This window comes from Platalea leucorodia (genome assembly GCF_965183815.1).
Source record: "Platalea leucorodia genome assembly, chromosome: 3".
NCBI classification, from domain to species: domain Eukaryota; kingdom Metazoa; phylum Chordata; class Aves; order Pelecaniformes; family Threskiornithidae; genus Platalea; species Platalea leucorodia.
In genome coordinates this window covers 82,789,324-82,817,202 of record NC_138825.1, presented here as the reverse complement: position 1 = coordinate 82,817,202, position 27,879 = coordinate 82,789,324, and the positions used below count along the sequence as shown (strand labels likewise).

Sequence of the window (27,879 nt, the reverse complement as noted above, 5' to 3'; positions counted from 1 at the left end):
CCTGCATTGTTGATGATGGCATTTGATATTGCCAGTGAAAAAACAATTGCAGCATGCATGGTATCAGATCTACAGCGTTCTGCTTAAATTCAGTGAAGATCGCCCCTTGCATCTTCAAGTAACAGAGACAAGTTCACGTTTTTGAGGGTTTTCACAGAATGCTAAACTTTCCTCCGTCCCCCTGGACTGGTGACATGTAGAACTGCGAGTACTGCGAATGCATAAATGCTTTCACTTCCCCAAATAGTAATGCACTCCTGCCAAATAATAATGTAATAAAGTGTATTACAGGCTCTCGAGCATTAAAATCTGGAAATTCTGAAATATTTTGAAGTCTGGTTTTATCTGTGTGGGATGTTTTCAAGCCATTTGCATGATCAGAAGTGCCACACAGAGGAACAGAGACAACGGACAACTTGCAGTTACATACGTGAATTTTCAATACTGCGAAAGCAGCACTGCAAAACAGGTATCTGTCAGAAACAGGGCAGGCAGAAATGAAGTCTGAAACTGTACTAAGCATGTGTTGAAAGTCGGCTGCATTTTGTCCGAGATGTACAGAAGCCAGGTCCGGTCTCGTCCTTGCGCTTCTCGATAATCAGAAGCACCAGCAGCTGCAAGTTGGTGCTAGAAAACAGTTTTAGCACGCTTGAAACGATACTGGCCTGAGGCAAAGGTCTGATACAAAAGCCTAACACTTCAGCAGGTGCTGGAGATTTAAAAGTTTCCTTAGAGGTGCAAGAAAACAACTCAAAGCTTTGTATTTGTTTTAGTAGGAGCCTTGTCTTGAACAGTATCATGCAACCCTAACACTTAAACTCTACCTAGAAGAAAATGAGCACTGATCAGACCAATACCGATTTGGCAAATAACTCTGAATCAAAAAACAAACTTTTGAGATAATTCACAAAAACAGGAGGACAAAGTCTAGCAAAGCGGTTATTTCCAATTCAGTACTCGGGTTGTTCTGGACAAGTCGAGTGCAACCGACCACCTGTCCCCTTCTGGTTCCCATTTTCAAAGGTGCAGAACTCTGTAACATCTATGCTAAATTTAGAGTTTATTGTATTACTTAAGTTCCACAACGTTTAATCACAACTATATCACTACCTATATAATTAAAGGGATTAAGAAACACGTTATGGTAACATGATTTGCTTTAGAGTAGGAAATTATTCTTGAAAGAAATTCAACAATTTTTTTTTTTTTTGGTGCATTGTAATCTCCATATTCTGCTTTATATCCCGTCTGTCTATATCCATCTGTTGTCTCTTGCTCTGTACCTAGATCACAAACTGTTTCAGGCAGCAAATCATTTATTTTGTGTAATGCACCTCATTCCATGTGCTTTCATAGGGCTAGAGTAAGCTAAATATTAAGCAATACCACACTTCAAAAAAAAAATAAAAATTAGCTTACGAATTCATAAGCTAAAAACATCCAGGCTAACTTACTTCACAATGAACAGTGACAAAAATACTCCCAAACTGTTCCTCTGAATGCATTGTATTTTGTGTTTTATTTCACTCTTTTTTAAAATGAATGCACAAAAGGTCAATGAGTGTAGACAAATAATTTATTTTTGTTTTATTTATTCATTATTTTATGTACACTCGGTATTTTTCAACACAGTCAAACGGAAACAAATTAAGTGCAAAGCAAGATAAATATTACAGGTTGAATACATTTTAGCACATTTCTGTCATCTCTGAATTAGCAGACACTGACAACTCAGTGAGGACATTAATTTCAACCTCTTTATACTGGCAGGAATGGAATGAAACTGTACAGCACAGTATTATGACATTTCAAATGACCCAACGTATCAGAATAAAACAGGCTTAATTTACTAAATAGAAATAATTGGTGTGTAAATATGTAATTAACTTTTGAAGATAAAAAGAAACTACCTTTGAGCTAGCAATATAAGGCATTAGATGATCTCTCCACAATAAATTCAATCATTTATAAATATAGGGCTAAGAAACATCTCTGTTTTACGTGTGTTCAAGTAAACCCTTACCTTATAACACAAAAACGTATTAAGTGGTACGGGTCAAGGGTATTCAACTGAGAAGGAGCCAGGTGTCTGTGCCTGAGCTGTGTCTGCATAGCCGCAGAGACCTTTGGGTTTGCACAGAGAGAGAAGATGCAGTAGTCAAATCTGAACCAAAGTTAACACACTAGTAACATACTTTTCATTTACTATTGGTCAAGCAGAATACTCAGAGGGGAAAAACCCATCGCTTTAAAATGTAATCAAGTCCTTGCATAAATATAAAAAAATGCACAAGCCTCAGAGGGGAATATTAAAAACAAATATACAGAAGATGCTAAGGTAAACACTGCCAGTATACTAAGAGAAGCACCCAAAAAATGGGGTTAATGCTGAATGTGTACAACTTATTAAATCAGAGAACAAATTTGGAATCTAAGATGGCACATACAGACACAGTTCTTGGAATACTGACTATATTTAGGACTGCAATGGTGCGAAGTAGTGGATGTTAGCTTCGTGGGCCCATGTAGCTTAACATCAGGAAACAGTCATGAAAAACACATTCATGAACCAATCCCCCCAGCTCCCACTTCTCCTTTTGCTAACCACTGCCTTCACCATGCTTTAAATATGCTCTTATTAGCCTTTCTAATCTAAACCTTCCAACGTCTGTTGCCCAAAGGACCTTAGGTAGGAAACTTACTGAAGCCCGTCAGGACTTGCACGTTCTCATGTGTTCACAGTAGCATTTTATCCTTCAGGGCTTGAACCACCATCGCGAGGTGAAAATAAACCACCTTGGTTTGGACATCTTTGTGACACAGTTCTGAGATGAACCATCTAAAAGTTAAGGAGCCTTGGAGCACAATCAGGAGTGGCTATCCTCATTTATGCTAATTTGAATTAAAACATTTGCACAACCAACATGCTCCCACCTACAATTACACTTAAGTTAAATGTCCTCTTCCTTCTGCTGGCTTTAATACCTAACTTGGAAAGGTTAAAAAAAAAAAAAAAAAAAAAAAAAAAGCTTTAAACACTCAACTACTAGAAAATAAAAGGTTTTCTAGTTTTAGCCAAGACATTTTGTAGGGAGCAATCAGATACAGTCCAACCAACAGAGCAAAGAAAGCGGTGGCCTTTGATGGAAGCAAGAGAAGCTAGGGGGCTAACAGGGAGCACCTACTCTGAACCCACACGTGCGAGGATAGCACGCGTAGCTCGGGAAGCTAGTTTCCAACAGAAGTTTCATGTGGTCTATGCGAACCTCAGCTTCTCCAGAGGTGAACTGAAGACCTTGATTTAAGATTGATCTCCTGATCTGAATTACCCTGTGGAGGAATCTCTCTCTCCAGAGTAAAGGGACCCTAGGAGACTAGTTTCCTAACTTTAGTACCTACCCTAGATATTTAAAATTAGATGATACAAATATCCTCCAGCTGTAGAAAATGTGCTTGGAGGCAATTATCCCTTTTGTCCTTCTCAACTTGTTATTAAAAAAAGGCATAACTTGCTTCTGGTGCTTACTGGCATAGCAGAGCTATTTACAGATAGTGCCCAGAACTGTTCCCTCTATTGCTGCTCTTCCACCTTTCATACAAATTAGTCCCTTTAAAAGGTAATGCAGTAGGAGTTTTTTTGTAACATTACTCAAACTCCTATTGTTGCAGCAGAAAATGGAGCATATTATTAAATCATAAATACACTACAAGTGTTTTGTTGCTGGTTATTTGAGGGGTGGCAGGGAGAGACCTGATATTTTTAAATCCAGGTGCTGGGTTCAGGTATTTAAATTTGAAGGCCTGGAGATGCCACTCCTTCTCATCCATACAGAGGAATAAATGCAAGCAGGACATTTCCCAGGCAATTCATGCACCTGTGGAGATCAGGCCAGTCTCGACACACCCCAGCTCCACTGCCTGCCTGGTAAGGAGATGAATGCAAAAAGCCACAGGACGCCAAGGAGCTGCAGTGGCTTTATGCTCACTAAGAAGAACGAGAATGAGACCATCGCATTGATTTCGCTAAGACGGCTCAAGGGACAGCTGGTAATTAGGACTTGTCCGTATACGAAAGTTAAATCAGAAAGTGCACGGCCCCCCTGCAAACACACCAATTCCTGGTTATTTTAATTCACTTTCAGTAACTCTTCCAAAATAACTCGAAGCATAGACTAGCCATTAGTTTCCAAATCACGACCAAGCCAGCTATTTTTAACTTCCCTCTATTAGTTTCAGAACAGTGTATATGTACAGAAACCTGTGGCACTGCCCGGAAGAAAATAAATCTAAAGAGACCAAGGTCAGATGGAGAGAACCCATCTCCTGATGGCGAGCAGAGGACTGTACTACCCAACAGCTCTTGACAATGGTATAATGGTAAATAAATGCACAAAAGATGGTAATTCACCACAATTACACACAGTATCTCCCTAAAATGCTCAGACACCCTTCAGTGTTTCATAAACTTTGTCCTCTTTTTCATCTGAATGCAAATTTTCATCTTTTGACACGATGAACAGCTAACCACTCTACTCAGCTTCCAATAGAGTAAGCAGAAACAATTGGCATCGAAGCCATGGTAATCCAAATTTATTCTAAGATCTATGTAAACAAATACTAAAAATACACAAACTAAACTGTTCCTAATGTATTACAGACAACTCAGTTTCTAAATGGAAACTATTGTCAGTACTCAAGAATAGGGATATTTATCTTAGTCCTTGGTCTAACAGACTTCAGAGTGACGATAATACTTCTGTAAACTGATCATGTGTGTTTTGTACATTACAGAACTGTATGTCGAAAACACTACCAAAATTTTATTTTAATAAGTTACATTTAGATTTGCCTACTAACCTAAACCAAGAAAAATATGACTTCCCTTAAAAAAAGGGGGGGGGAACAAACAAATGAATAAGATTCTTGTGACTGTTCTCGACATTGCAAGTTCCTTCAGATCGGTAGTATTTCTTTTCCCCCCTCTATACCATCTTTAGCAATCAGTACACTGAAGCAAACAGAACAACCAAAGGGCAAGTCTCAGATCACAGAACCACAGCATGGTCGAGGTTGGAAGGGACCCTGGAGGTCATCCAGTCCAGCCCCTCACTCAGGCAGGGCCACCTCAAGCTGGTTGCCCAGAACCATGCCCAGAGGGCTTTTGAGTATCTCCAGGGATGGAGACTCCACAGGCTCTCTTGGTCATCCTCACCATAAAATGTGTCTTCTTGTGTTCGGATTGAGACTCCTGTGCTTCAGTTTGTGCCCATTGCCTCTTGTCCTGTCCATGGGCATTACTGAGAAGAATCTGGCTCCCTCTTCTTCGTTCCCCCCTCGATCAGGTATTCCTACACATTGATAAGATTTCCTGAGCCTTCTCTTCTCCAGAGCCTTCTCTTTATCATTTTTACCCCAAAACTGCAGTTTATTTGTCCTCAAAAAAGGACCAATTGCAAAACTCCTAAGCAATTCAGTCTTACAAGCATCTGTGTGTGCATGCATGAAATTGTTTCAGAGTTTAACAAAAAAATGCAGCTGGGCAGTGGTAGGTGAAGAAAAAATATTTGTTTAATTTTTATGAACTACATAAAAGAGACATCAGAATTACTGCACAAGCACGTATGTGAAAGGTCAGTATTAAGAGCATCCAAATGCTAAATCTTGACTTAGAAGTATGAGCATGTGAAATTATGTGGGAAACTAAATTTCTGGGAAAGATAACAGCTGATCTAGAACAACGAATGCACTTACTTTCCTCACGTCTATAAATAGCTCTGCCCACCCTTTCATGACCTTCCAGATAAATCTGGATAAGTCTCCTTTGTTTCTTTTCTCAACTTTCTTGACGTTTGCATTTCTTCAGTATCCAAGGAAAACGAGAGAGCTTTCAAAGAGCTGGGGTTTTTTTATTTGTTTGTTTTTAGAAGGGAACAAAACATGCAAGAGAAAAACGTCATTCCTCACAAAGGATCCTCTCCAATTCAGGATGCCTGTCCTAACTGTGCTATTTATCATTCTTAAATGAAAACAAGACAGGGAGAAACTAGAGCTACTCAAACTAAAACAACAGTGCTTAGTCCATTAGCTAAAAAGGAAAATCCCACCACTGTCTGCTATGACTGAGGCTGAATCTTTATAAAAAGAGCCACCTCTTGCCGAGGCCCTTCTTTGAAGATCATGAGGATCTGTAACGCACAAGACTCATGCCTCAGCCCTTCCTCACAACCTGTCCCATGCCTGGTAATGTTTAATAAAGAGCCCTTTCTTGGATTTCTTCATCAAGTCAGAATCCTAAAATCACAGAAATTATTGTCTCAGCGAAGGACAAATGCTTTCATTTGGGAAAAATGTTGACTGTGTTGAACACTGCATGTACAGATGCATTAAACCAGGAATTTCTAGCCTAGTCGTTTCAAAAGCTACACCTTGTGGAATCATTGCAAAAGAGTAATAATGAACAGTAAATCAATATATAAAGTCACCCCCATACTCCATATAATAAAATGCTACATTTTATCTAGTTTTTGTAAATTTAGTAGTCCTGCAGATGTGATATGGGAAACATATCGCATAAGATGCAATAAGTATACACAGTAAGAACCAGGACTAAACACACAATTTTTGCAAATGCATAGTGGGTAACATTTCTGATGACAAGAGAGCAGTTAAACTAGTCATAGTCTTAATTATAGCAACATGAAAGATTACCAAAATAGCTGCAATACATTAATTACGTTTTCCCTTTAATTTCATGCATTTACAGGACTATACATAGTTAGGTAGATGAGATTTTAAAACAAGGAAAAGGGATACATTTCCATCAAACAAAATAAAACGACCACCCACCACACCACAGGCATTGGCAAGGGACTTGGGGGCAGAAGTAGATCCTGGCATTTAAAACACTGATTTTTCAAGTTGTCAGCATCTCTTTAATTTGCCTCTTTTTGCATGGGTTTTGGAGGATTTTGAGGTTTAGGGATGGATGTCATTCTGGTCTTGTTTTTTTGCTATTCCAAGACAGGTAGTACAACACTGGATGGAATAAAGCTCAGTTTAGTATTCTAAAGCTAAGTATCTAACCTGAGCTAAATCACAGCTTCCACAGCCTCCAGAGAGGCTCTCCAGAAAATTGTTCATTCCATCTTTCCTTAAATATCTTAGGAGGAGATTAATAGCTTTCTAGAGGTGCCCAGATTCCTGCCTTAAATGACATGTCTAACTTTCAGAGAGCTAACGTTCACTAAGATGAATTCTACTCACTGTGTACCATGGTTACTGGACAGTTGGCATGAGAGCCCCAAGGAAAGAATCAGTCTTCCCCCTTTTTTTTTTTCTTTGGTCTGAAATTTGGACCTGCAAGTACACGGGGATTATAAGGTCCAAACTTCTATGCAAAACAGTTCTTAACCATTTAAGTCCTGCTCATTAATGTACTTAATCATGTGCATAATTTAAACAGAAACACCTTCCATTTCCATAGAGCTATCTAGTTAGACAGCTCAAGATTATCAATACGAGTACACTATTGAATCAAAGCCTTCAAGAGTTGGGAAGATGCTTTAAGTGGTAAAATTATCATATTAATTTTTAAAATGACCAAAAGCATGACATATTTACCTACATGCCATCCCACACCAATTTCATACAGATAGTATGGAAGCCCCCCTTTACTTTAAGAACAGGAGCACTTCAGAGCAAGCCTCTTTTTTTCTGGACATGTTAGCAATGTTTTTTTAACATCTGTTGCCAAAGCACATCTTTTACAATGCTTCAGAAAGACAGATGAGATCAAAGGACAAGATAAAAAAATGGAATATCCTTAAAAGCAGAATTTAGGTAACGTGACTGAGGGACAGTCTAGTGTTGGCGATGATGACCCAATTCCAGAATAATTAAATTCCTCCAACTACGGAATTGGCATCATTCATGTTGGATTAAATGAAACTAGAACAAATTTCCCTCTATATGACTGCTTCACAAGGAGACAGTCCACAGTAGTTATCGGACTTTGCATTCACGCTCTACCATACCCTGTAACACCGTTCATGTGCAGACAAACCAAAAGGCACTTTGGCAAAGCAACGGAGGAAATCCAGCACGCCTCCTGCCCAGGCTTCTCCTGCTGCACCAGTGGAGAGGAACTCAGTCTCCAGGTACAATAAAACAACAGTTGAAAACAGAACTGCTATGAAACACCTTTTGCTATTACATTCACTTTGCAAAAGTAATTCCTACATGGAAAAACTCTGAGATTTATACATGTAAGTATGTACACACATACAAAAAATTTTCATATATACACACAAACATACGTGTGTATATATATAATTTATACACACATATGTATAAATAGATACACACACCTAAGTATAAAATAACAGAACTAAAAAGACAGCGATCTATTCTTGCTTCTTTGTGATGTATAAGGAAGGTCTGAAAGCATGTTGTTCTCTTTATCCTGGAAATATTAGAAATGTCAAGTCTGGTCTATCCTCTCTTTGCTGGAAGACTTCTTGGAGGTATAAAGTCATAGCTAAAAGAGCTTCCTACCCACTGATTGAAGGTTAAAGTCTACAACTACAGATGGAAGTCTTTCCCAATTATTTCTCAGCTATTTGAATTAATTATGTGTTAGCAACAGCTAAGTTTTAAATAGTCCAAATGAAAAGTAGACTTCAGTTTATCTTTCAAGTGACAACAGAGAATTCCTGACCAAAACAATTTCAAACAGAAGGCACAACATAAGAAAAAAAAAATCCTTTCATATGAACAAAACGTCAGTTTAAACCTCCTTTATACCACCTAAAAAGCAATAGAGAATGAAATCCTTTACACATACATGATTACAAAAATACCTATTTGATTCACTAATGCTGTAGAAGTGAAACTACATTATTTACCAAGTTTACCAGTTTGAAGGCACAATGGCTATCACTTCATCCACATCCCATTCTATTTACAGTGAAAAACAAACAAGAAGGTTCTCTAAGAAAAAAAGGAGATAAACACAGATGCACCCTGAGAAGTGAAATTTCACAACAAAAAACATTTGTTCTGAAATACTGTTCTTTGTAAACTCCCATTATCTGAACCTGTGTTCTCCTATAACTAGGACAATAACGTTTAATAATCAATTACAATGAAAAATAATACTTGTAGATAAAAAAAAGTTAAGTTCCCAGAAAAATAAATCAACCCAAACCTGATTGAAAGAAATGAGGTCTCACACAGAATCACACCCAAGCTCACACCTGTTGGGGGGGGTGGGGGGGGTGGGGTGAGGGAGTAAATCAATCCAAAGATCTCTGACAATGTCCAGTTTTCTGGGAAAAAAAGAGAAAATTGGAATGGCATAATCTAATTGGAAATCCCACAGTGCCATCGGCGGGGGGGGGGGGATAAAAAAGCCAACTGTGCATGCCCTTCTTTGGATCTGGAATTCCCAAAAGATTCTGTAAAATTTAAAAATCTGAAGAAAAAGGTCTTTTTATAAAATCAGATAAATGTTCTGTAGCTGTTTCATGACATGGTTTATAAAGTATTGGCACCAGCACAAAGAGTTCAAAGCGTTCATTCAGGAGTCACAGGGATCATCAAATCTTTAATGATTTGTAGCAGTCCTCTAGTAGCGGTCGGTTATTTACTGCATAAACTGAAGTATTCTTTGCCAGTGATCTTCGGCACAATAATGTACTTCTGCCAGACAAAATATTTTCCTTTTTATTCCAGTAGGTAAGTGCCATCAATACAAGAAGAGTGGAGCCAGTATCAAATGCCAGGCTATATTTCATGATTCATATTCATCAACAATGGCTAAAAAGGTAAAACTCAAAACTCAGGCTGTACATAGCAACATACTCTAGCAGTGGTATTCAAGGGGGAAAAAAAAAAAAAAAGATAAAAACTTCATCAAAGGAAGTGCAAAAGGAAGAAACCTCTAGAATTTGTCCATCGACACAATTTTTCTTCTCCAGAGGCTAAACAGTGTTAAAGAGAGAGAGAGTGCAATAGTACTTTGAGCAATTACCTCTTGGAAAAACAAAAACCAAAACAAATCCAATACTAAGGTGATTATTAAATCACCAAATCATATTGCGCTTGTTTCAAACTGACTATATTTTCATTGCTCTTTTACTAAACAAAATGTTTGTTTTCACACTTGACAGTAGATTTGATGCCAGTGTAAGGGACAGCAGCTAATGTGGTATCCTATTTTTTTATGGTACTTTGCATGATAACCAGATGTATCACAAATCAAGTCTTGACTATGACAGAAATTTGAAAAGAAAATTGCTCTGGAGTTTTCTACACGTTACCAGTTACGACACTAAGTACGTGCCTCAAACTTTATATCCAATACCAAGAAGCAGCTGGCAATTTTCTCTTTCATTTCTGCTCTAAGTTTGGGTGGAAGATTCTTGCGTTTATCTGTTGTGTCGCTTAGGCTGGACTGTAAAACATCACTACATCTAAATTCATGTGGAGGAAGGGAGAAAAGTGTATCAGATATGATTCACTGCCAAAAACATGAAGACAAAGTGTCTTTTCAGTCCATTCTTATACAAGCTTAAACGAGTTTTCAAACAACTAATTACAGGCCAGATCACAACATCTTATGCTGCAGGCCACACTAGAATGCTACAGTAAGTGTGTATGTATATACAAATACACCTGTATATATTTATATACACACACACACACATATACATAAAAAAGGAAGCACCCATCTTTATCTTACTGCTGAACACCGAACTTCTGCTTTCACCTGGATATTAACATAGTTTATTGTGTGTAACACCCTATAAAGGGACACTTAAGAAGACGTTATTCATTTTCTTCTCATTAAAGCCACACATATGGCTGGTATTTAAAAACATGCAGCGCCACCAATTAACACAGAGTAAAACAATTCTTAGGTACAATATCAACTCTTTAAGAAATGCATAACATATTTAAATGTATTTTACCCATTTGTGTAGATAATTAATATTTTCCACTATTTCATAGGGGATTTATATTCTTCTTAAAAAAAGTCAGCACAAATTCACAGGAAACAACTCTGTCAAATTAATTCCACAGCAGCATATGTAGTGAGTCACTGGGTGAAACTCTTTTTTATGAACACATTAGGAAAGTTGGCATTCAGTTCTAGGACAACTCTATTATCAATCTGTGAACAGAAGGACACATCGAGTAAAGAGAGATCTTTACAAGACTCCAGCAATTTTCTTAAAGATGCAGGGCTTACCATCCTCGTCCCTGTTCAAAAACAAAAAAGAAACAAAACAAACTGTAAGGTTATGGAGAACAGTCTATTTTTTTTAAAGCGGCTAGTACAGCATCACGGAAAGAAATGCTACTATAATGCAATTTTTATTTAGATTATTTCAATTAGATTTAAAATTAAAAGCTTCTCAGAGACAGTGCAGAATTTTTGCCTTTAAGAAGCCTGTTGTACTTTCCTAACCAAACTGCTTAAGTAACTCCATCATTTTCTATTGGGGGACAGCTTTACAACTTCAAGGGGAATTTCTAACTACAGAAGCTGACCCCAAGTACCCACAGCTACAAGACCTCCCAGTGACCAGATGATGGGCTCTGGCAACAAACAACACAATATGCTACACTCATGCTCTCATGACTCTCCTGCTGACTGCAACGACCGCCACAACACACAAGCTATTATGGGCTACTCCAATTCCAAATAAATCAGCAAGACTTCTAGGAGTCCGGAATGAGTATGGGCACTACGCACATGCAGGGGCAGTTGTTCCAGAAACTACCAATCATATCTATATATACACTAACTGTAACAGAAAACACACTATTTACCCCTGCTAAAAATGCGACCACAGTGACTGAATTCCTAAGTGTCACACGGGCTCAGATAAAGCATGGGATTGAGTCAGAAATCAAATAAATAGGTGTTTATAAGCATGCATCCACACACCCATTATAGCTGATGGAAACCTAGTCAGTACAGTCAACGGTGCTCAGCACGTGATTCAGCTGACTGGGCACTGAGGTATGATTCAGTTGGCTGAAGCGCCTGGTGCCCCTTGGGCTTCCTCACACCGTGTAGGATGTCCACGCAGAGCTGCTAGACAGCACACTGACCCCCAGGAGGAGATCCACGCCTTACCGGAACGGCTGGAAGCCAGGCAGGTTACTCTGGGCAAGTGAACCAAGCCTGGATGTCTAGAGTGGGCTAAATTGCTTATCAAGCTCTCCTGGCTCTAAGAAGAGTATATACATCCAACATGACTGCAGACACCTGCTGGTAGGCACTTCAACTTACACAGCTCCATCTTGGGCTGAACTGGGCCCCAGAAAGCCATCTAAGTCCAGGATCTTGTCTATGGCCAGGGCCAATAATGCTTACCAAAATTAAAAAAAAAAAAAAAAAGGCAAGAGCAGATTTTTAAAGCAGCTTTTCACTGGTGGATCTTCTCAACTGCCAAAAGTTATCAGTTTAGAGATTTCTGAAGATACCTTTCATGAATGCTACTACTTTTCTGAACTACTTCATACTTATGGCCCCTTCACATGAGTTCTAGAGTTTAACTACATAATGTTAAAAAAAAAAAAAAAGAAAAAAATCAGTCTTAAACCCACTGCCTATTAATTGCAATAATCAAAGGGCAATAAATCATTAAGAAGCAGTGGCAGATTGTTCCCAGTTCACTATTTCCACATCATTCATAATCCTATGGACATCTCTTCTGTTCCCTCAAGGCTGGCTGTTTTCCAGACTCTTGTATCTCAGATGATCCCTGTTGTCTTGTTTCTGCACTAATTTAGTACATTTGAAATGGGACGACCAGAACTATACAGTGCACTAGGCACAAAGTCAGTAACTGTATAATGAGACCATACGGTATTTTCTCCATTTCTTTCCTGAGAAATCCTAACCTTCTGTTTGTCTGTTAGAATGATGCTGAGCAACGAGCTGATGTTTTCCAAAAATTGTCCACAGGATCACTTTCCTACAAAACAGTAACTAATATAAAGCAACCCCCCATATGCTTAGTTAATGTTATTTCACCTCATGCAATTACTTTGCACTTGATGCAACAGTTTTCCTCCTGCTTTATCATCTGTTTACTAAGTATAAGATCATTCTGCAATTTTTCAGCATTAAGTTCTTCATCTTAAGGTTTTTCTACCCTGAATATCTGTGCAGTAACCTCTAGTACAGCATTATTCACCCCTTTCCCTGGATTACTTATAAAGAGACCCTTGGTGACCACAGTAGTGACGTAACTTCACCGTGAAAAGAGACTATACGTTCTTATCCTCTGTTGTCTATCATTGAAACACTCATTACAATCCAGGAGAAGACAGCTAAGTTCCAAAAGCAGAACAACTTTGGCTAAAGCTTTTGAAAATCCAATCCTCTATGGACTCCACCAATAACTCCAAGGAATTCTAAAAGATTGGAGAGGCATAACTATCCTCATGGGGACACAGCTCTCCTTCAAAATATCGTAATGGCCTTCATGTCCACTGACTGCCTGCCTTTCTTATGGTTGCAACTGGTTCACACAGAGCAAAAGACAATCTTAATGTTTTGTAGCTTCTAACCTGCACCCTTTACAGAAGATTTTGCCATGTTTGTAACCCTTCATTCCTCTAGTGCTGAGGCTGATTTCAGTGACAGATCACACACCAGAAATGAGATTTCCACAGCCCTGTATTTGAGCTCGTTTAGAACTGCTGCATAAATACCATTTAGTCCTAACAATTTATTATTGTTCAATGTATTGATTTGTTCAAAAGCTTTCTGTATTGGCATTCCAATTTAAGGCAGCTTTCTGGGCTAATCTCCTGGAAAGAATGGCTCTGATGCAGCAGCCTACTTGATCCCCCTTGCCAGGAACACTAATGGACAGACAACAGTTCTCCTGCAATGGCCTTCTCGTATCTGAGCGATCCTTTACATCTGGGGTATCTACCAACCTCAGTAACTCTCCTGGAAACTTCTAACATATCTGAAATACAATTTTAGCATTTACCTTTAGCCAATGGTTCCTGAGTACCTCATTCTGCCTTACTGTGATTTTGTTTCATTTTCTAGAATTCAAATTCCCATTTTTCTTCTCTGAACAGGATTAATTTCCAGAAAGATGCCTCTGTTTTTAGTAGTCTCCTGTACTCTTCTTCACAAGCAAGGGGGTATCTAAGTGTGGTCTTCACTTCTCCTATAGCAGGCTCTCGGATTAGTTGCTTTGAGACATCATTTAACATCACCTGAAAACAGTCTTTGCTATCATGCCCCCAAATTTTACCTCACCTACATGAAGGTAATCAAAGCTTGTCATTATTACTGTGGTTTTTAACTCCCTTATCATTATATGATCACTGTCACCACAACCGTCCGGTGGTTGATGTAACAGTGCCTATACTCGTACACAGAAATTCTGTAATACGCTTTAGTTATTTACTTCACTTGACCATAATTTTACCATAGTACCACTGTCCTACCAGCAGGATCTGCTCTACCATTCCAACCGAAACTCCAGGAACACCACATTATGCTACTCATCTTTTTTCCACCAAGCCTTAAAATTGCTACTGCATCAGCACCTTCATTTAAAACCAGTCTCGTTTACACATCACAGCTTTTAAGCTTCAAGATCCAAATGTGCGTTTCTACAAAAATGCTAGATCTAGATGCCTAGCCACAGATTTTTTTGTGTAGGATGTTCTTCATTCCTTCCTACCTGAACCTTCGACAGTTCCCCTACCGTTTCATCTAAGACTAAGATTTTTAACGGATTTGTAACTAAACAGGCCATCCTAAATTGCATGCTTTACTGCAGCCGTTTCTTTTTTCCTCCTCAGACTTAAAATTTTATGTTAGGAAATATCTTTTTCTAAAAGCTAAAAAAGCCAGTAATCTAGTTGGGGTTTGGTTATTCACACCAGGGGATAAGCCAACATCATCCACAGCCTTACTTTTATTTATACAATGTACAATTAGTGACATATATTTCTTAAAAAGCACATTCAAAAGCATTTCAGAAGTGTAATACTGCACATTTTCCTTTGCCTTTGAAAGACTGACGACGTATTCTGCTAGTTACCTATATAGTGCATTTTTCTAGAGTTTGGAGGCTTTGTTACTGACTACAACTTTTCCTACATGGACTAATCGGCCATTTCTCAAAATAAATACATAGCCGGTATATTAAAATCTGCTATTTAATTTTGTTGTTCAGTTTATTCCCTGGAAAAATTCTATGGTATCGCCTTTGTAAAAGGCACTTCTGAGTAATGATTTCTTTGCTAGAACAATTATTTTTATTAGCTGTAAATTATTTCATTTATATCTATCATATATCAAAGTCTTCAAATTCTAGAGCTGTTCAGGAGACCTGTGTACGATGGCTATAAAAATTGCCAGAGCCCCAGTTTCTAGGGCAAGGGATACTACTACGCACCAAATAATATTTCAGAGTACAGACCCTGAAAATAACTAGCACTATTCCCTCAAGCATTCTTACTTTTCCTTTCCTCCCCTAGATCAGCCAGACTAGCCTTTTATTCTTTACATTTTATTCAGTCTATTGCACGCAACTCAAATTCTAAATTTTAACGTGCTACACATTTTCATGTTTGAATTGACTAACTACATGTTGATGCTCTCAAGACAAAGCTGAAGATTTCGACAGCTGGCAAGGGGGCAGTTGGGTTTTCTGTTGCTCAGGAAGGTGTGGGAGGTGTTGGTATGTAGACAGGAATACATGAATTTTGCAGTAACAAGGGTGTCTACTTTTCATTACTCTTTTTGTGCCGGACAGAGGCAGTCAGGACTTTTGGGGAGCGAGGTTAAGATGACTTATTCTTCACCCTCGACAGCAGCTAGTAGCCCCACAGACACATAACTAAGCAGCTGATACGACGTACAAGAAAAGCTTTTGGCACTGCCAATTCAGGTTGTCATCTGACTCGTCACATTGCGCAACGCTGATCACAGTTCTGAAGACTAGTTTTTAACTACAGGCCTAGAGGTGTCCACTTAACTTTTGATAGCACTGGATGATGTACTCCATCACTACAAACCTGTCAGATGATCACAGCCGGATCATTCCGCTGCAAGGTGGAAACCCAGCATGTCAGTCAGTGGAAAGGATGTGGGCAGAGAAGGAAACGATACTTGTAAGCAGGCAGCTCAGTATGTAACGGGTAAAAGAAAGCTCAGAACTGAAACTTCAAGAACACCCTCATGTACTCAGTGACACACTTATATCATGCTTTCTCTTCCAAATTGTATTATAATACAGCAGATATGGATCCAACTCATGATTTATTTTTTTTAAACAGAAATTTACTTTCTGAAGTATGTTTTACATGCCACAAACACAGCCACCCATCAAACAGTGCTTTACATGGGCCAATAATTTTATGGAGCCCTTGAAAACCGGCAATTTTCATCTTCTGCGGAGTCCTCTGATTCTGTAACAAGGGAATTGCCAAACAATAAGGGAGAGACTAAGGACAGATGGGTAGCAAGCCGCAGGACCTACCACCTGAAAACAGCATCCAGGGTATATATAACATCCATTTTGTAACGCTTAAATGAATGACAGGCAGTTCAACAAGATTCCTTTCAGAGACTTAGACTCCTCCAGTCCTGAAGCTATTGTGGTGATAAATAATCTATAACCGAAACGAGAAGTTTTCCCTGACACGTTCGTCAGTTCTAACAACTGCAGAGAGAAACCAGTGTTGTATTGTTAACGCTGGTGACTGCAGTGTAAGGCAAGACATTCTGATCTCTACTTCGGTAAGTGCCTGTATATAGCAAAAAACCCTCAAGCTTTTACACAGCTTTGTTGAAGTAAAAGAAGTTCCCTTACAGCACGCACTGCTAACCTAGCAGCAATACTTCCACACCCTTCACAATGCATGTACCAGCCAGACATTTCTGTACTTGGGAGATGACAAAGGATATAATGAGAGTACCTCTCGTTCATTCACATCATCGAGAAGACCCACTGTTCAAGGTTACTCTTGCAAAGCTGAGCACTGACCCCAGGCCTCTAATAGCTTCAGACCTGTTGTCATACTTCAAAAGGACAAAAACATATCAAGCATTTATATAGCTTATAGTAACAGGATGGCCCTACATCAGCCTCCGAAAGTTAGAGCACATACAGAGATTTATGACTTACTTAGTACTCCTGCACTGTGAGAGACTAGCTCTTTAGTTCAGACAACAGTGATTTCTGCACTTACATGGGAACACCTGGCAACTCTACCTCCAGATAACCTGATGTGGTTCTACTTGACAACTCTTTTAACCACAAAGTGTAATGGTTCCCATATTCAGACAAAGAAATGAACACAATTTCCTTGCTGTTGCCAAAAAAGCTGAGTAAACTCCTTCACGTATTTCGTATCACCTCGTACTGACTCCTTTACAGCAGAAGACAACCTTCCCCCCCCCCACATTCCTCTGAAGGAAGAAAGTGAGGTCTGGAAGGGTAGATATTAAGCTTTTTGGTTACATCTTGCAGATAATTCAAAGTGGATAAACTCTGGAGAGCACCCATCTGAACCAAACATGCAGTCTCACTGGGAAAGGTTGACTTCAAATCCACTTGGACTTGGGAATACTGGTAAGCACCCAGGGAACAGAACAAATTCCTTTTCCATGTCCACATGTTCTTTTTCCACAAAAATATCAATAAGATGTTAAATTGAATTCAAGTGTGAATTCAAAGGCTAAAGGAGAAGTGTGGTAACAAACCTTCACTGCCAGCAGAGGCAACAGAAGTAGCAGACTATCTGTAGGCTTAACACAGCCAAACTATTCATTGGGCAGCCTCTGGTACAGCGAAAAGGTCAGACCGCCTTGTGGGCAGACACGATGCCATTGTAACAGAAACGCATGGAAGTGGGTGGTCAGGAGAGCATACGTGTTTATGAAAGACTCCATTCACTATGCCGTTTGGAAATTTTTCATGTCCGAATAGGGAAATGTGCCCTTGATAGTCTAGCTACAAAACAGATGTCCTTAAGGATACGCAAAACACATCACCTCCTGTGGGCATATACATCAAGTCTCTACAATTTGTAGTAGGTGGAGATCAGTTTTTACCTGGTCATCCTTCTTTCCCATGTTGGTCAGAAGGCAACTTTCTCAGTCAGAGATGAGTAAAACCATATTTCATGGCAGAAGAGTGTACTAGCTATACTGGAGTGACAATTTGATGCCATATAGTAAATTTTTTGCAATGAGAAATGCTGATAGCCTTAAACTTTCTTGGAACATTATCCAAGCTAAGAGCTCTCTGCTCTCTCCAGCATCTCTTTCAACCTAAATGTGATATTTTCATTTAAATTATTAAATAATAAAAATACACAGCACAGCTACTGTCTTTCCTTTAATTTATATCTTCCGTTTTCAACTAACCCAGTGAAAATAAGTCAGTAAAAGCATGAAGAAATTTCTCTCACCTTGATGTCACAAATATCCCTGCTGTTCTACATTATTTTAAAAATAAAACCTCATATTCCACCATAAAAAGAATAAATTCAGTATCATGCAAAACTACATTTCTCAAGGTCCTTACTCAAGAATCCAAAGTATATTTACTTTAGATTTCTAAAAATATTTTTAACTATAGAAGCTGCAGAGGATTAGAAATCTAAGATGTGCTATGCTTTTTGCCCCTCATCACTTCTTTCCCACCTTAGCAGAAAGTCCATTTTAAGTTTTGTTGTTCATTACCTTTGGCTCTTTAACAAGTCAAATTCACTTCCTGGTAAAAGTGACAAAGAAATTCAATATTGCTTGGTGTATCCGTACTGCGCAAAAGCAGAAATCTGTTTATTGATCACAGACTCACACTATAAACATACTTTGTATATAAAAGAAATAAAACAACAAACAAAAGCAGAAATAAGGAGAAGAAATTGGGTCTTCTGACAGTCAAAAGATAAAGACTTCAGTTTAAAAAAAAACTAATGGTCATGAAACTAAAAGTTATTGGAAAAATCTCACACTTAAATCTCAGTTTAAGCAATTCTTTTTTCACATTTCTTCTGGTTTTGCAGCTTTTTCTGTCTTTTTCGTAGATTTTTATTTCTTTTTACTTTTTTTTTTTTAACTAAGCAGGCAAATTACACAGTTGGTATAAATCCACTGGATTCTAAGTCAGAAAGTCACTGAAGTGAGTAAAACTTCCTTCCATTTTTTTTTTTCATATGCTAAACCATAATTTTAATAAATACTTATTTAAAAATGTCTACAAGACAGTTTTGTCTTAAGGACTCCTTTTTAACTGCGAGGCTTTTGAGACCCAGTAAGAAAGATACCGATAGTTCTACATTTTCTTACCCAATATATCCAGCTGCCGTAAACGTGTACAGTTAGCAGCAAGCTCCTCAATGTCTGTGTCACACACCGACCTGTTGGCCGTAAGAAAGAGCTTCTGCAAGTTCGGGAGTTTACGTGCAAGGTTTGTGAAACAGCCTGTACTGCTCTGTAACGTAGGGCACCAGCCAAGATCAAGTTCTTCCAAAAGCTGGCAGCCTGAAGCCAATTCTGCTATTCCACTTTCAGTTATGTTTTTACATCTCCACAAATCCAGACTGCGAAGCTTTTTACATTTTGCTCCCATCATGCTTGCTATAAGATCATAGTCTTCAATCTGCAAGGAAAGCAAACACTTTGTCATGTATACCATCTTTCCAGGCATACATAGGTGTTTCGAGATTTGCTTGCTAACACACCTACAGATCTGCCTTGAGCATTCATCATTTCTGAAGAGCTCTGAAAATTATTCATTATAGAGTACAGTGAGGTCTACTTTTACAAAAGACAAAAAAATAAACTTCCTATCAACCCCCAGACATAGGTGTTTTTAAATTCACTTAATTCTAAAAATCAGTGAAAATGCAGTGAAAAGTTCATTTTATTTGAAAACCCCTTCTTTTTATTGCACTGTTGTTTTTCGTTCAAAAGATGATTAAAACTGTTTTTATGACCATAGGCACTGCCACCATAAGCACATGCAGACCGAAGAATGTGCTTATTTCCATTCTAGGTTGATCACTTGCTGCATCTCCTTATGGAAGTCTTATTAGTTACCTTGGGCAAGCCAATGGGACTGAAACAGGGTCCCACTATACAGGCAGAAGGAATGAAATCCACTATCAAAAACGATAGGAAGACAAGGAATGTTGGAAAACCGTTGTCACGCCGCCTTCCTCTTCTGTCCATGAGTCCAAGCAGGGAAGGCTGAGCAAACTCTGCTTTGTCACTTGCTTCTTGACCGAGGAGGAAGGTCAGCTAAGTCTCCCTGAGGAGCGAGCTAGTGTGTCTACCATCAGGGACAGCAGCAAGCCAGAATCCCACCACATACAGCTCTGGCACGCACATGCAACACAGCTCAGATGAGCGCCCTGCAGGAATTGCTGCTGTCCCTGTATTCTCTTTCTTTAAATCCATGAGTGTGCCCAGCAAGTCTATGACTCAAGCGGCTTTGGCTGAAAATATTTCTCTCATGATTATTACTGTAGGGTCAGACACCAGCATTACCTGCTAGGAATGATGATTTGGTCTGAATAAAAATAAGTCAGTCTTTATTAGTTTTGGAAAGAAAAGGTGATCATGCATATAAAGAATGCCCCAAAACTTAGGAAGAGGCTTAAGAACTATGAGAAAGCCTACAATCTATGTTTTAGGCCTACTAAACTAGTACGTAACCCTTAAGTATATGACTAAGCTGCATTCACCTTGGACCTTTCAAGATACAGTATAACGTCAACTTAGCATTTAACATATCTTTGTGAAGCATAAACCTAAGTCTAGTTCCAAACCAAGCGTGCACACCCCCGCACCCAGACCCCCTGGCATGGTGTAAGTACTCACCATGACGCAGCTGCCCAGGCTGAGGTGCTGCAGCTCCGAGCAGAAGTTCAGAATACTGAGCAGGGCTGTTTGCTGCCACGGGGGAACACATCAGAAGGAAATATGGAAAGTGAAACAAAGAGAAGAGGTCAATTAGACATTAAAGGCTGTCACCACATTTCCTGAAATACAGCTCAAAACTCTGTTACAGACACCACAAATGCCACTTAATGAGTCCCTGGGTACTCTACCCATTGATTGGCTTAAAGCAACGGTAATCGTTACAAACCTTTATGCAAGTCACTTTGGATGTGGTTTTGCATTGCCCTGAAGATACCTCCACACCCACGACCTATCCGCTCATTTCCCACAGGGAAGCTGCCGAAGGAGCGTGGCAAGTTCAAACAACAGGCAAGGCCAGCCCGAAAACAGAGAGGGCTGGCGGCGTACCAGACGCACAGCGGAGGCCCTGACATTCGCTGACGGGCTGCGGCCTGATGGAACTGCCAATAGAGCCGCCCAGCATCAGGACCGAGCTGGTGACTTTAATGTCAAAGGAGCCTCCGCGCTGACAGGGATGCTGACAACCATCGAGCACCTGTCACTGCTTGCATGCAGACTGAAACAGAGATAATGTGTTTTTTACAGTCATGCTCCTGCCATTTAATACGGCCGTTCTCTTCAGAAAGTACTGCACATGGCTCAGCCTGAAATTGGACTGGAACATCAGATGCATCTTACAAAACGTAAAGTGCGCGGCTGTTCTGTCCCACAACAAGGGAAACTTCACGGGGTTTTATTTGTGTTTCTAAGATACAGAAAAGACCCTTCTGCATTGTCTGTAGCCATATTTTTGTTTTGTAGTTGGAAATACGCACGCTGCAAAAAAGCACATAGTCTGGGACTCGCATCACAAATAGCTGTGCGTCATACTTAAAACATTCATCACTTTGTTAGGACTTTGTCATCTGTATGAGCTTGAAAATGGGAGTAAGTTTCACAACATATTAACATATTATTATTTATTAATAATAGAAGTCTGTGGATTTCTACAGGATATACAACAGTTTCTGGCAGAAAAAAACCCAAGCAATATATAAGGGACAAAATAATCTACTGCTAATAAGTGGAATTCCTACAAGAACACTGGTCAATGACATTTGTACACATGGGTAGTATAATTTATACAGTTTTTTAAAAATATAAATTTACTTGTTTTCAGAAAGTTTACAGTTAAATGCTTTACTTAGTTTCCTCAGTTTATTATATTCTAACAAAATTTGGCAGGAACACGATCTTTTGTCATACCACTGTGAAGAAATCTCTGATCCCTTGCACCGAAAGGCTGGCAGACACAGAACAGGGACATAGCATGGGGTATTCATGGAAACCATTTCAGACAGCTCATTTAGGTATCTCCAGAGAGCAATTAGAAACACCCAACGCTTGACACGTATGGAACCTCAGCTTCCAACTTGGCCTTCTAAGATTTGATTCCCAAAGGCAGCCTAAAAGTAGATGCTATGAGTAAGCCTTCTTCACATATATCTTTGCAGAGGTCTTACCAAGCCACCGTCCGCTTGCTTGCTTTACTTTCTTTCATGTTTTTAAAGAAAAAGGTAGCTAGGAAATTCAACATAAGAGCATTAAAAAGTCACTTAAGAACACTTAAAAGCTATGTGCTGGTTTTGGCTGGGATAGAGTTAATTTTCTTCATAGTAGCTAGCATGGGGCTATGTTTTGGATTTGTGCTGAGAACAGTGTGAATAATATGGGGATGTTTTTGTCACTGCTGAGCAGTGCTTGCACAGTCAAGGCCATTTCTGCTTCTCACACCACCCCACCAGCGAGGAGGCTGGGGGTGTGCAAAAAGTTGGGAGAGGACAGAGCTGGGACAGCTGACCCCAACTGCCCAAAGGGAGATTGCACACCACATGACGTCATGCTCAGCATATATAAAGCTGGGGGAAGAAGAAGGAAGGGGGGGGACGTTCAGCGTGATGGCGTTTGTCTTCCCAAGTAACCATTATGCACGATGAAGCCCTGCTTTCCTGGACACGGCTGAACACCTGCCTGCCGATGGGAAGCAGCAAATTAATTCCTTGCTTTGCTTTGCTTGCATGCGCAGCTTTTGCTCTATCTATTAAACTGTCTTTATCTCAACCCACGACTTTTTCTCACTTTTACCCTTCCAATTCTCTCCCCCATCCCACTGCGGGGGAGCGAGCGAGTGGCTGTGGGGTGCTTAGTTGCCCGCTGGGGTTAAACTGCAACAAGCTAGTACATGTGTAAATATCCAAAACAGTTTAAATAACGTACTTATTAAGCAAATACTTCATTCGGATCATTAAACCTGAATAAACGAGTAACTCCAAGAGAATGAGAGACAGTCTTTACTATTTAACTCCATGAAAGCTATGAGCTTTAGAACCTACTCAGGTGCACAAATTAAAAGCAAAATCCCCAAACCCCTCTTTACAAACCTTAAATATCAGAGCTAAATAAATCAGTCTCTGACTGCACACACAGTTCTAAACAGGGTTTCTGCAGGTATTTAGGTGACTCCACAGGAAAGCTGAACGCCTTGCTGCATTCCACCATGTTTTTTAGCAATGGTTTCTGGACTGGAATTTAAACACTAGCCTGGAAAGATGGGAAGCAGCAATATCTCTCCTTAAGTGACACGAACAGTGCAAAAGTGAACAGTCACTCTGAACAGTTGGTAGGATGTGAGATCAATTCTAGACTTCCTCTTCTTCAGAGAATGGTGAAATAGGTAGGAAGACTAATATTCGTAGTTATCTTGATTAGGTAACTGAGCTACTTTTTTTAACTTGAACAGGAATTTGATGCATCTCTCAGAATACCTTTTTTAGTCCCTCTCTAATTTGAGACAGTCATTTCTATACTGATGTGCACCGAGTCCACATTTTCAAAGGTCTTTTTACAACCTATAAAACCTAAAGTATTATTTTAAACTATTATTTAAAAAAACCCCGAACAATTTTTAAAAAGCACTAGGAATGTGGGTAATAGAAGGGAGCTTGGTAGGACACCATGTCGTACCATCACAGATCATGCCAAGTCAAGCCCAAGAGTAAACAACTACTTACTCAACATTAATTATACTGGCTATATTAATTCCTCTTCTGGGGCGCATACATGCCCACACACAACAAATCAGATTTCTTTCAGAAGCAGTGTCTGTTCTTCTGTAACTGAGGTGGGGTTTGCATATGTCAAAAAAGAAGAAAAAACCCTTTGTGCATGCCTAGTTGTGCCTCAGTCAATTGAGAATCCAGGTGGCAAAGGACATGAAAATAGCAGGAGAGAATGGCAGCTCACAGAATCCATATGCACTACATATAGTAGGACTATCATTGTAATAACCTGTCTGTTTCAAGCCATCTGTCTGTGTAATTCATCTCTCTGACTTGCAACAGAAGATGAGTGAGAACACTCCTATTTAAGCAAAGGAGAAGAGCAAGGCAATCACCCGACCCTGAAGCTGTAACACAGGCCAAACTTCAGATGTTAGAGTGCTTTACAAAAGGAGCTAAGAGGCCACCTAAACTCTGGATCGGCAAGCTTTAATGTGGAAAGAGTCTAATTTCACTTTCTCAGCCAAGCAGACACAGTCAAATCAAAGATTACCCACATAATAACATTCTTGAGCCTAGTAGCCAAGACATGTAGAGTTTGGAGATTGATTTTTTCCTGAACCAAAGGTAAGGTTTGGCTTCATACCTGCTCCCCTTTACAGAGATTGAGAAAAGGAGTGGATGATTTTAAAACAAACAAAACAAAACACCCAAACAAAACAAAACAAAACCACTCTGGAAACAAACTTAAGGTAAGAATGACTTTTTCTTTGTGGAGTAACGTATGGCATGGCTCTGGTGGTCTAAATTTCTTCTGCCACCCAAGCCAAAACAAAACCTAGTAAAATAATCAATTTTTATAAAATGGCACAGACAAAAGGAAGAGTCCAAAGGGGCCAAATAAAATGGTCTATCCTGTCCTTCATTCCCAGGAAAGGTGTTTTCAGATGAGGAAAACATACAGTGCAGGAGTTGCTTTAAGAGAGAAGTCTCTGACATCAAACTGATCAGAAGGATATGATACTGCTGCTAAACACAACCTTACAGAGCAGATTACAGAAATATTTTAGGGCATGGCAGTTAGTCCTAAACTTCAGAAAAGGGAAGCAGACTGCCTGAAGAGTCTCTGAAGTCTTTATGAACAGGTCAAACATCTATCAGAAAGGACATCAACAGAGTAGATCCTGCCTTGGACAAGAGAAGAGATTATCGCTGGAAATCCTCTTACTCCACGTGAGATGGGTGAAAGGTCTGCCCAAACATCAATGTCCTCCACTCTGTAATAAAGGCCAGCTTGGAAGATTATGTGTTGTGTATCCTTCAACTAAATAGCTGATACTGGACTAACTTGTATCCTACCTGTCTTTGAAAAGACCTCAGACATCACACTTAAGTTTTGACTTAGATGTTGCAAGAGTGTTGCTGGTTTGAACAGACAACCCATCAGTGGAGAAACCAGATACTGGTGCCAGAGTAATACGTTTGGCAAGCCTGAATTTTGCTTGGCTTTTTTCAGGACTTTTTGCATTCATGATCCAGCAGGAAGTGCAAATCATTTCTGATGTTAGTGTAAGGAAAGCGTCCAACAGATAGCCTGAGCTCAATATCCGTTCAAACAAAAAACCCTTCCATCTGTGGCAGATGTGGCTCACCTGTGAAAGATGCACTTTGACTATCTGACCATTTACTCATTGCAGTTTCATTGTCAAGTAGTTCGAAATTAAAAAAAAATACAAAAGGTTTAAAAAAATACAAATGATGCGCTGCAATATGACTATCACATACTGGCTGCACTATAATAAAAGGCATGAAAATAAGTGCACCACAGCGTGCCTCTGGAAGATTAAAGGAAGAGCTCAAGAAAACCAACAAAGTTTTACTTTTAGGGTTGGGATAGGGAAGAAACAGTCTGCACCTTTTTATAAACCTTCTTTTTATAGAGAAATCTTAAAAACTACTTTTAAAATTGTTACTTTTTAGGCTGGGAACAAACAACAAGCTGTTTTTTCCCCTTCTCAGAAGAACTGTATCTGACAGAAGTTGGGAATTCTTCCAGACCCTCAGTGAAACAACTTGAGAGCCTGAATCTTTTATAAGACTTTTATTCTCCTCCATTTTTTTCTTCCAAATTTTTCAATGAAGTGAATGCTGAGAGAAAGTAATTTTAAAGTCTCATTAAAGACTGCTTTCTCCCTTCTTTAAATACGGTTTCCCTTGCTTGCTGTATTTTTCATCATAGAGTTACTAATTCTCCAGTTAACATCTTTGTTCAAGAAAAAATTGAATTATGCAGTACTTAAATTCTGTTTTTTTAACATTAAAAATTTAAGTCGGGGTGGAAAAAAAAAATCCATTAATACCTGCCCCCCCAATTGCATTATATGAGAGCACAAGCAAAGTTGTATTATTTTTTCATTTCCAAATGACGACCTCATCGCTAGCCCTCCCTGCCCAATCCCCCCCAAACCCTGTTGTCTCCACTTACGTTCAAATACTTATATAACATTAGTTGCAGGCAGATATCAGATAACATGCCTACATTTGCAAGCTCACCACAAGAATATTGCATTTTTTCCACAATATCAAAGAATATAACAACATTCCTAAAGACCACAATTTCTTTTTCATGTTTTGGTTACTTATCTCTCCATCAAAAAATGCACCTTGAAGAGTCTTTGCAGTGCCTTTGCATATAAATTTATGAGGTGGTTATATTTAACAACAGGTTCTATCATAGTATTTACCCATGTTTCTAGGTAGCATTTTCATCTTACTCTACAGATCTATGTTAAAATATTGTAAAAAAATATTTGCTTTTAGGTTAGAATCAGGCTCTTTAGGACTATATTAACCAACTGTACTGGATAACATATTTAGACAAGCTTATTCCACAAACCTTTTCACTAGACAAATAGGAAAAGCATCAAAAGATTTGATCAGCTGGCTAGTAAAGAATTGTGGAATCCCAAATATGCAGTACCGAATCAGCAGCTGTCACATGCTGTTTGTGTACAAATAAAATCTACATTTCTCATCATACTGAGCTAAAAGTTGATACAGCAATTAGGGAATTACTATAGGACATCAAACAGTCAGGATACATTTGATACTACGCAGTTATATTTTGGGACCCTAGTTATCTGACAGAACACCTGACAATATTATTCCATTTAGTAACAACTAATAATCTGAGTGAAAATCCAAGACAGAAGATTCAGCCTTGCCTGAATGAGGAGGGCTAAATGTGGTAATGAGGAGGTAGCTCTGCAGGGTACTCTAAGTATCCTGGCTTCCTAACAAAAGTCATAGTCAATGACTTTTGAATTAATTCCTTAAAGTCTTGGAACCTGAGAAGCAGACAGAAAGGAGAACTGGAGAACTACAGACTAAGGCCAGGCCAGTGAAATCTTCCATGTCTCTCTCAGCCCATCCATCACATCCATATTCTTAGAAGCTGATCCTTCAGCAGAGAAATCAAAACGTTCTCACAACTGCACAGAAAGGTTCCTCTGTTCATGATCTGGGCAGGAGCTTCCCTTTTGTTCCCAAAAGGTTTAAATTTACAGCAAGGGAGGCTGGGACCAGCTGACTCAGCCAGCCTAATGCACAACTGTGGGATCAGATTAGACCAAAACATTTCAAACTTCAGCACGCACATCGTAAGTGCTACTTCTACCGCTGCAGATACAAACCCCCTTCCTGCGTAACTGCCTTGTCCTGCACACAAGTACTACTGCATACACATTACTGTGTACAAAATGACTTTGGGAATTCTCCTTATAGGTAAACACAAGGCCTCCAGCATGCCACAGACTAGAATTCTCCTGTTGGAGAACCAAGTGAGACCTATCACACATACAAAAGACAAAACAAGTCTGAATCACGTTTTTCTGGATGTAGTTACAAAGTCAA

At 39.2% G+C, this 27,879-nt stretch overlaps 1 protein-coding gene across 7 annotated transcripts in view; it reads right to left on the bottom strand.

Annotated features, from left to right (window-relative positions):
* Nucleotides 1–1,619: 1,619 nt before the first annotated feature.
* Nucleotides 1,620–27,879, bottom strand: part of FBXL4 (F-box and leucine rich repeat protein 4) — a 70,675-nt gene continuing 44,415 nt past the window's right edge. For 6 of the 7 annotated variants that reach the window (XM_082307922.1, XM_082307927.1, XM_082307924.1 and 3 more), the window contains exons 7-9: nucleotides 20,888–20,959; nucleotides 19,352–19,664; nucleotides 1,620–11,262 (exon numbers count right to left, since the gene is read on the bottom strand). In XM_082307922.1, coding sequence (XP_082164048.1) covers nucleotides 11,099–11,262; nucleotides 19,352–19,664; nucleotides 20,888–20,959 — 549 coding nt within the window. In that variant the 3' untranslated portion in view covers nucleotides 1,620–11,098. Of the gene's footprint in view, nucleotides 11,263–18,742; nucleotides 18,838–19,351; nucleotides 19,665–20,887; nucleotides 20,960–27,879 lie in introns of those variants that run through there. The other variant, XM_082307928.1, reaches the window with a different exon arrangement.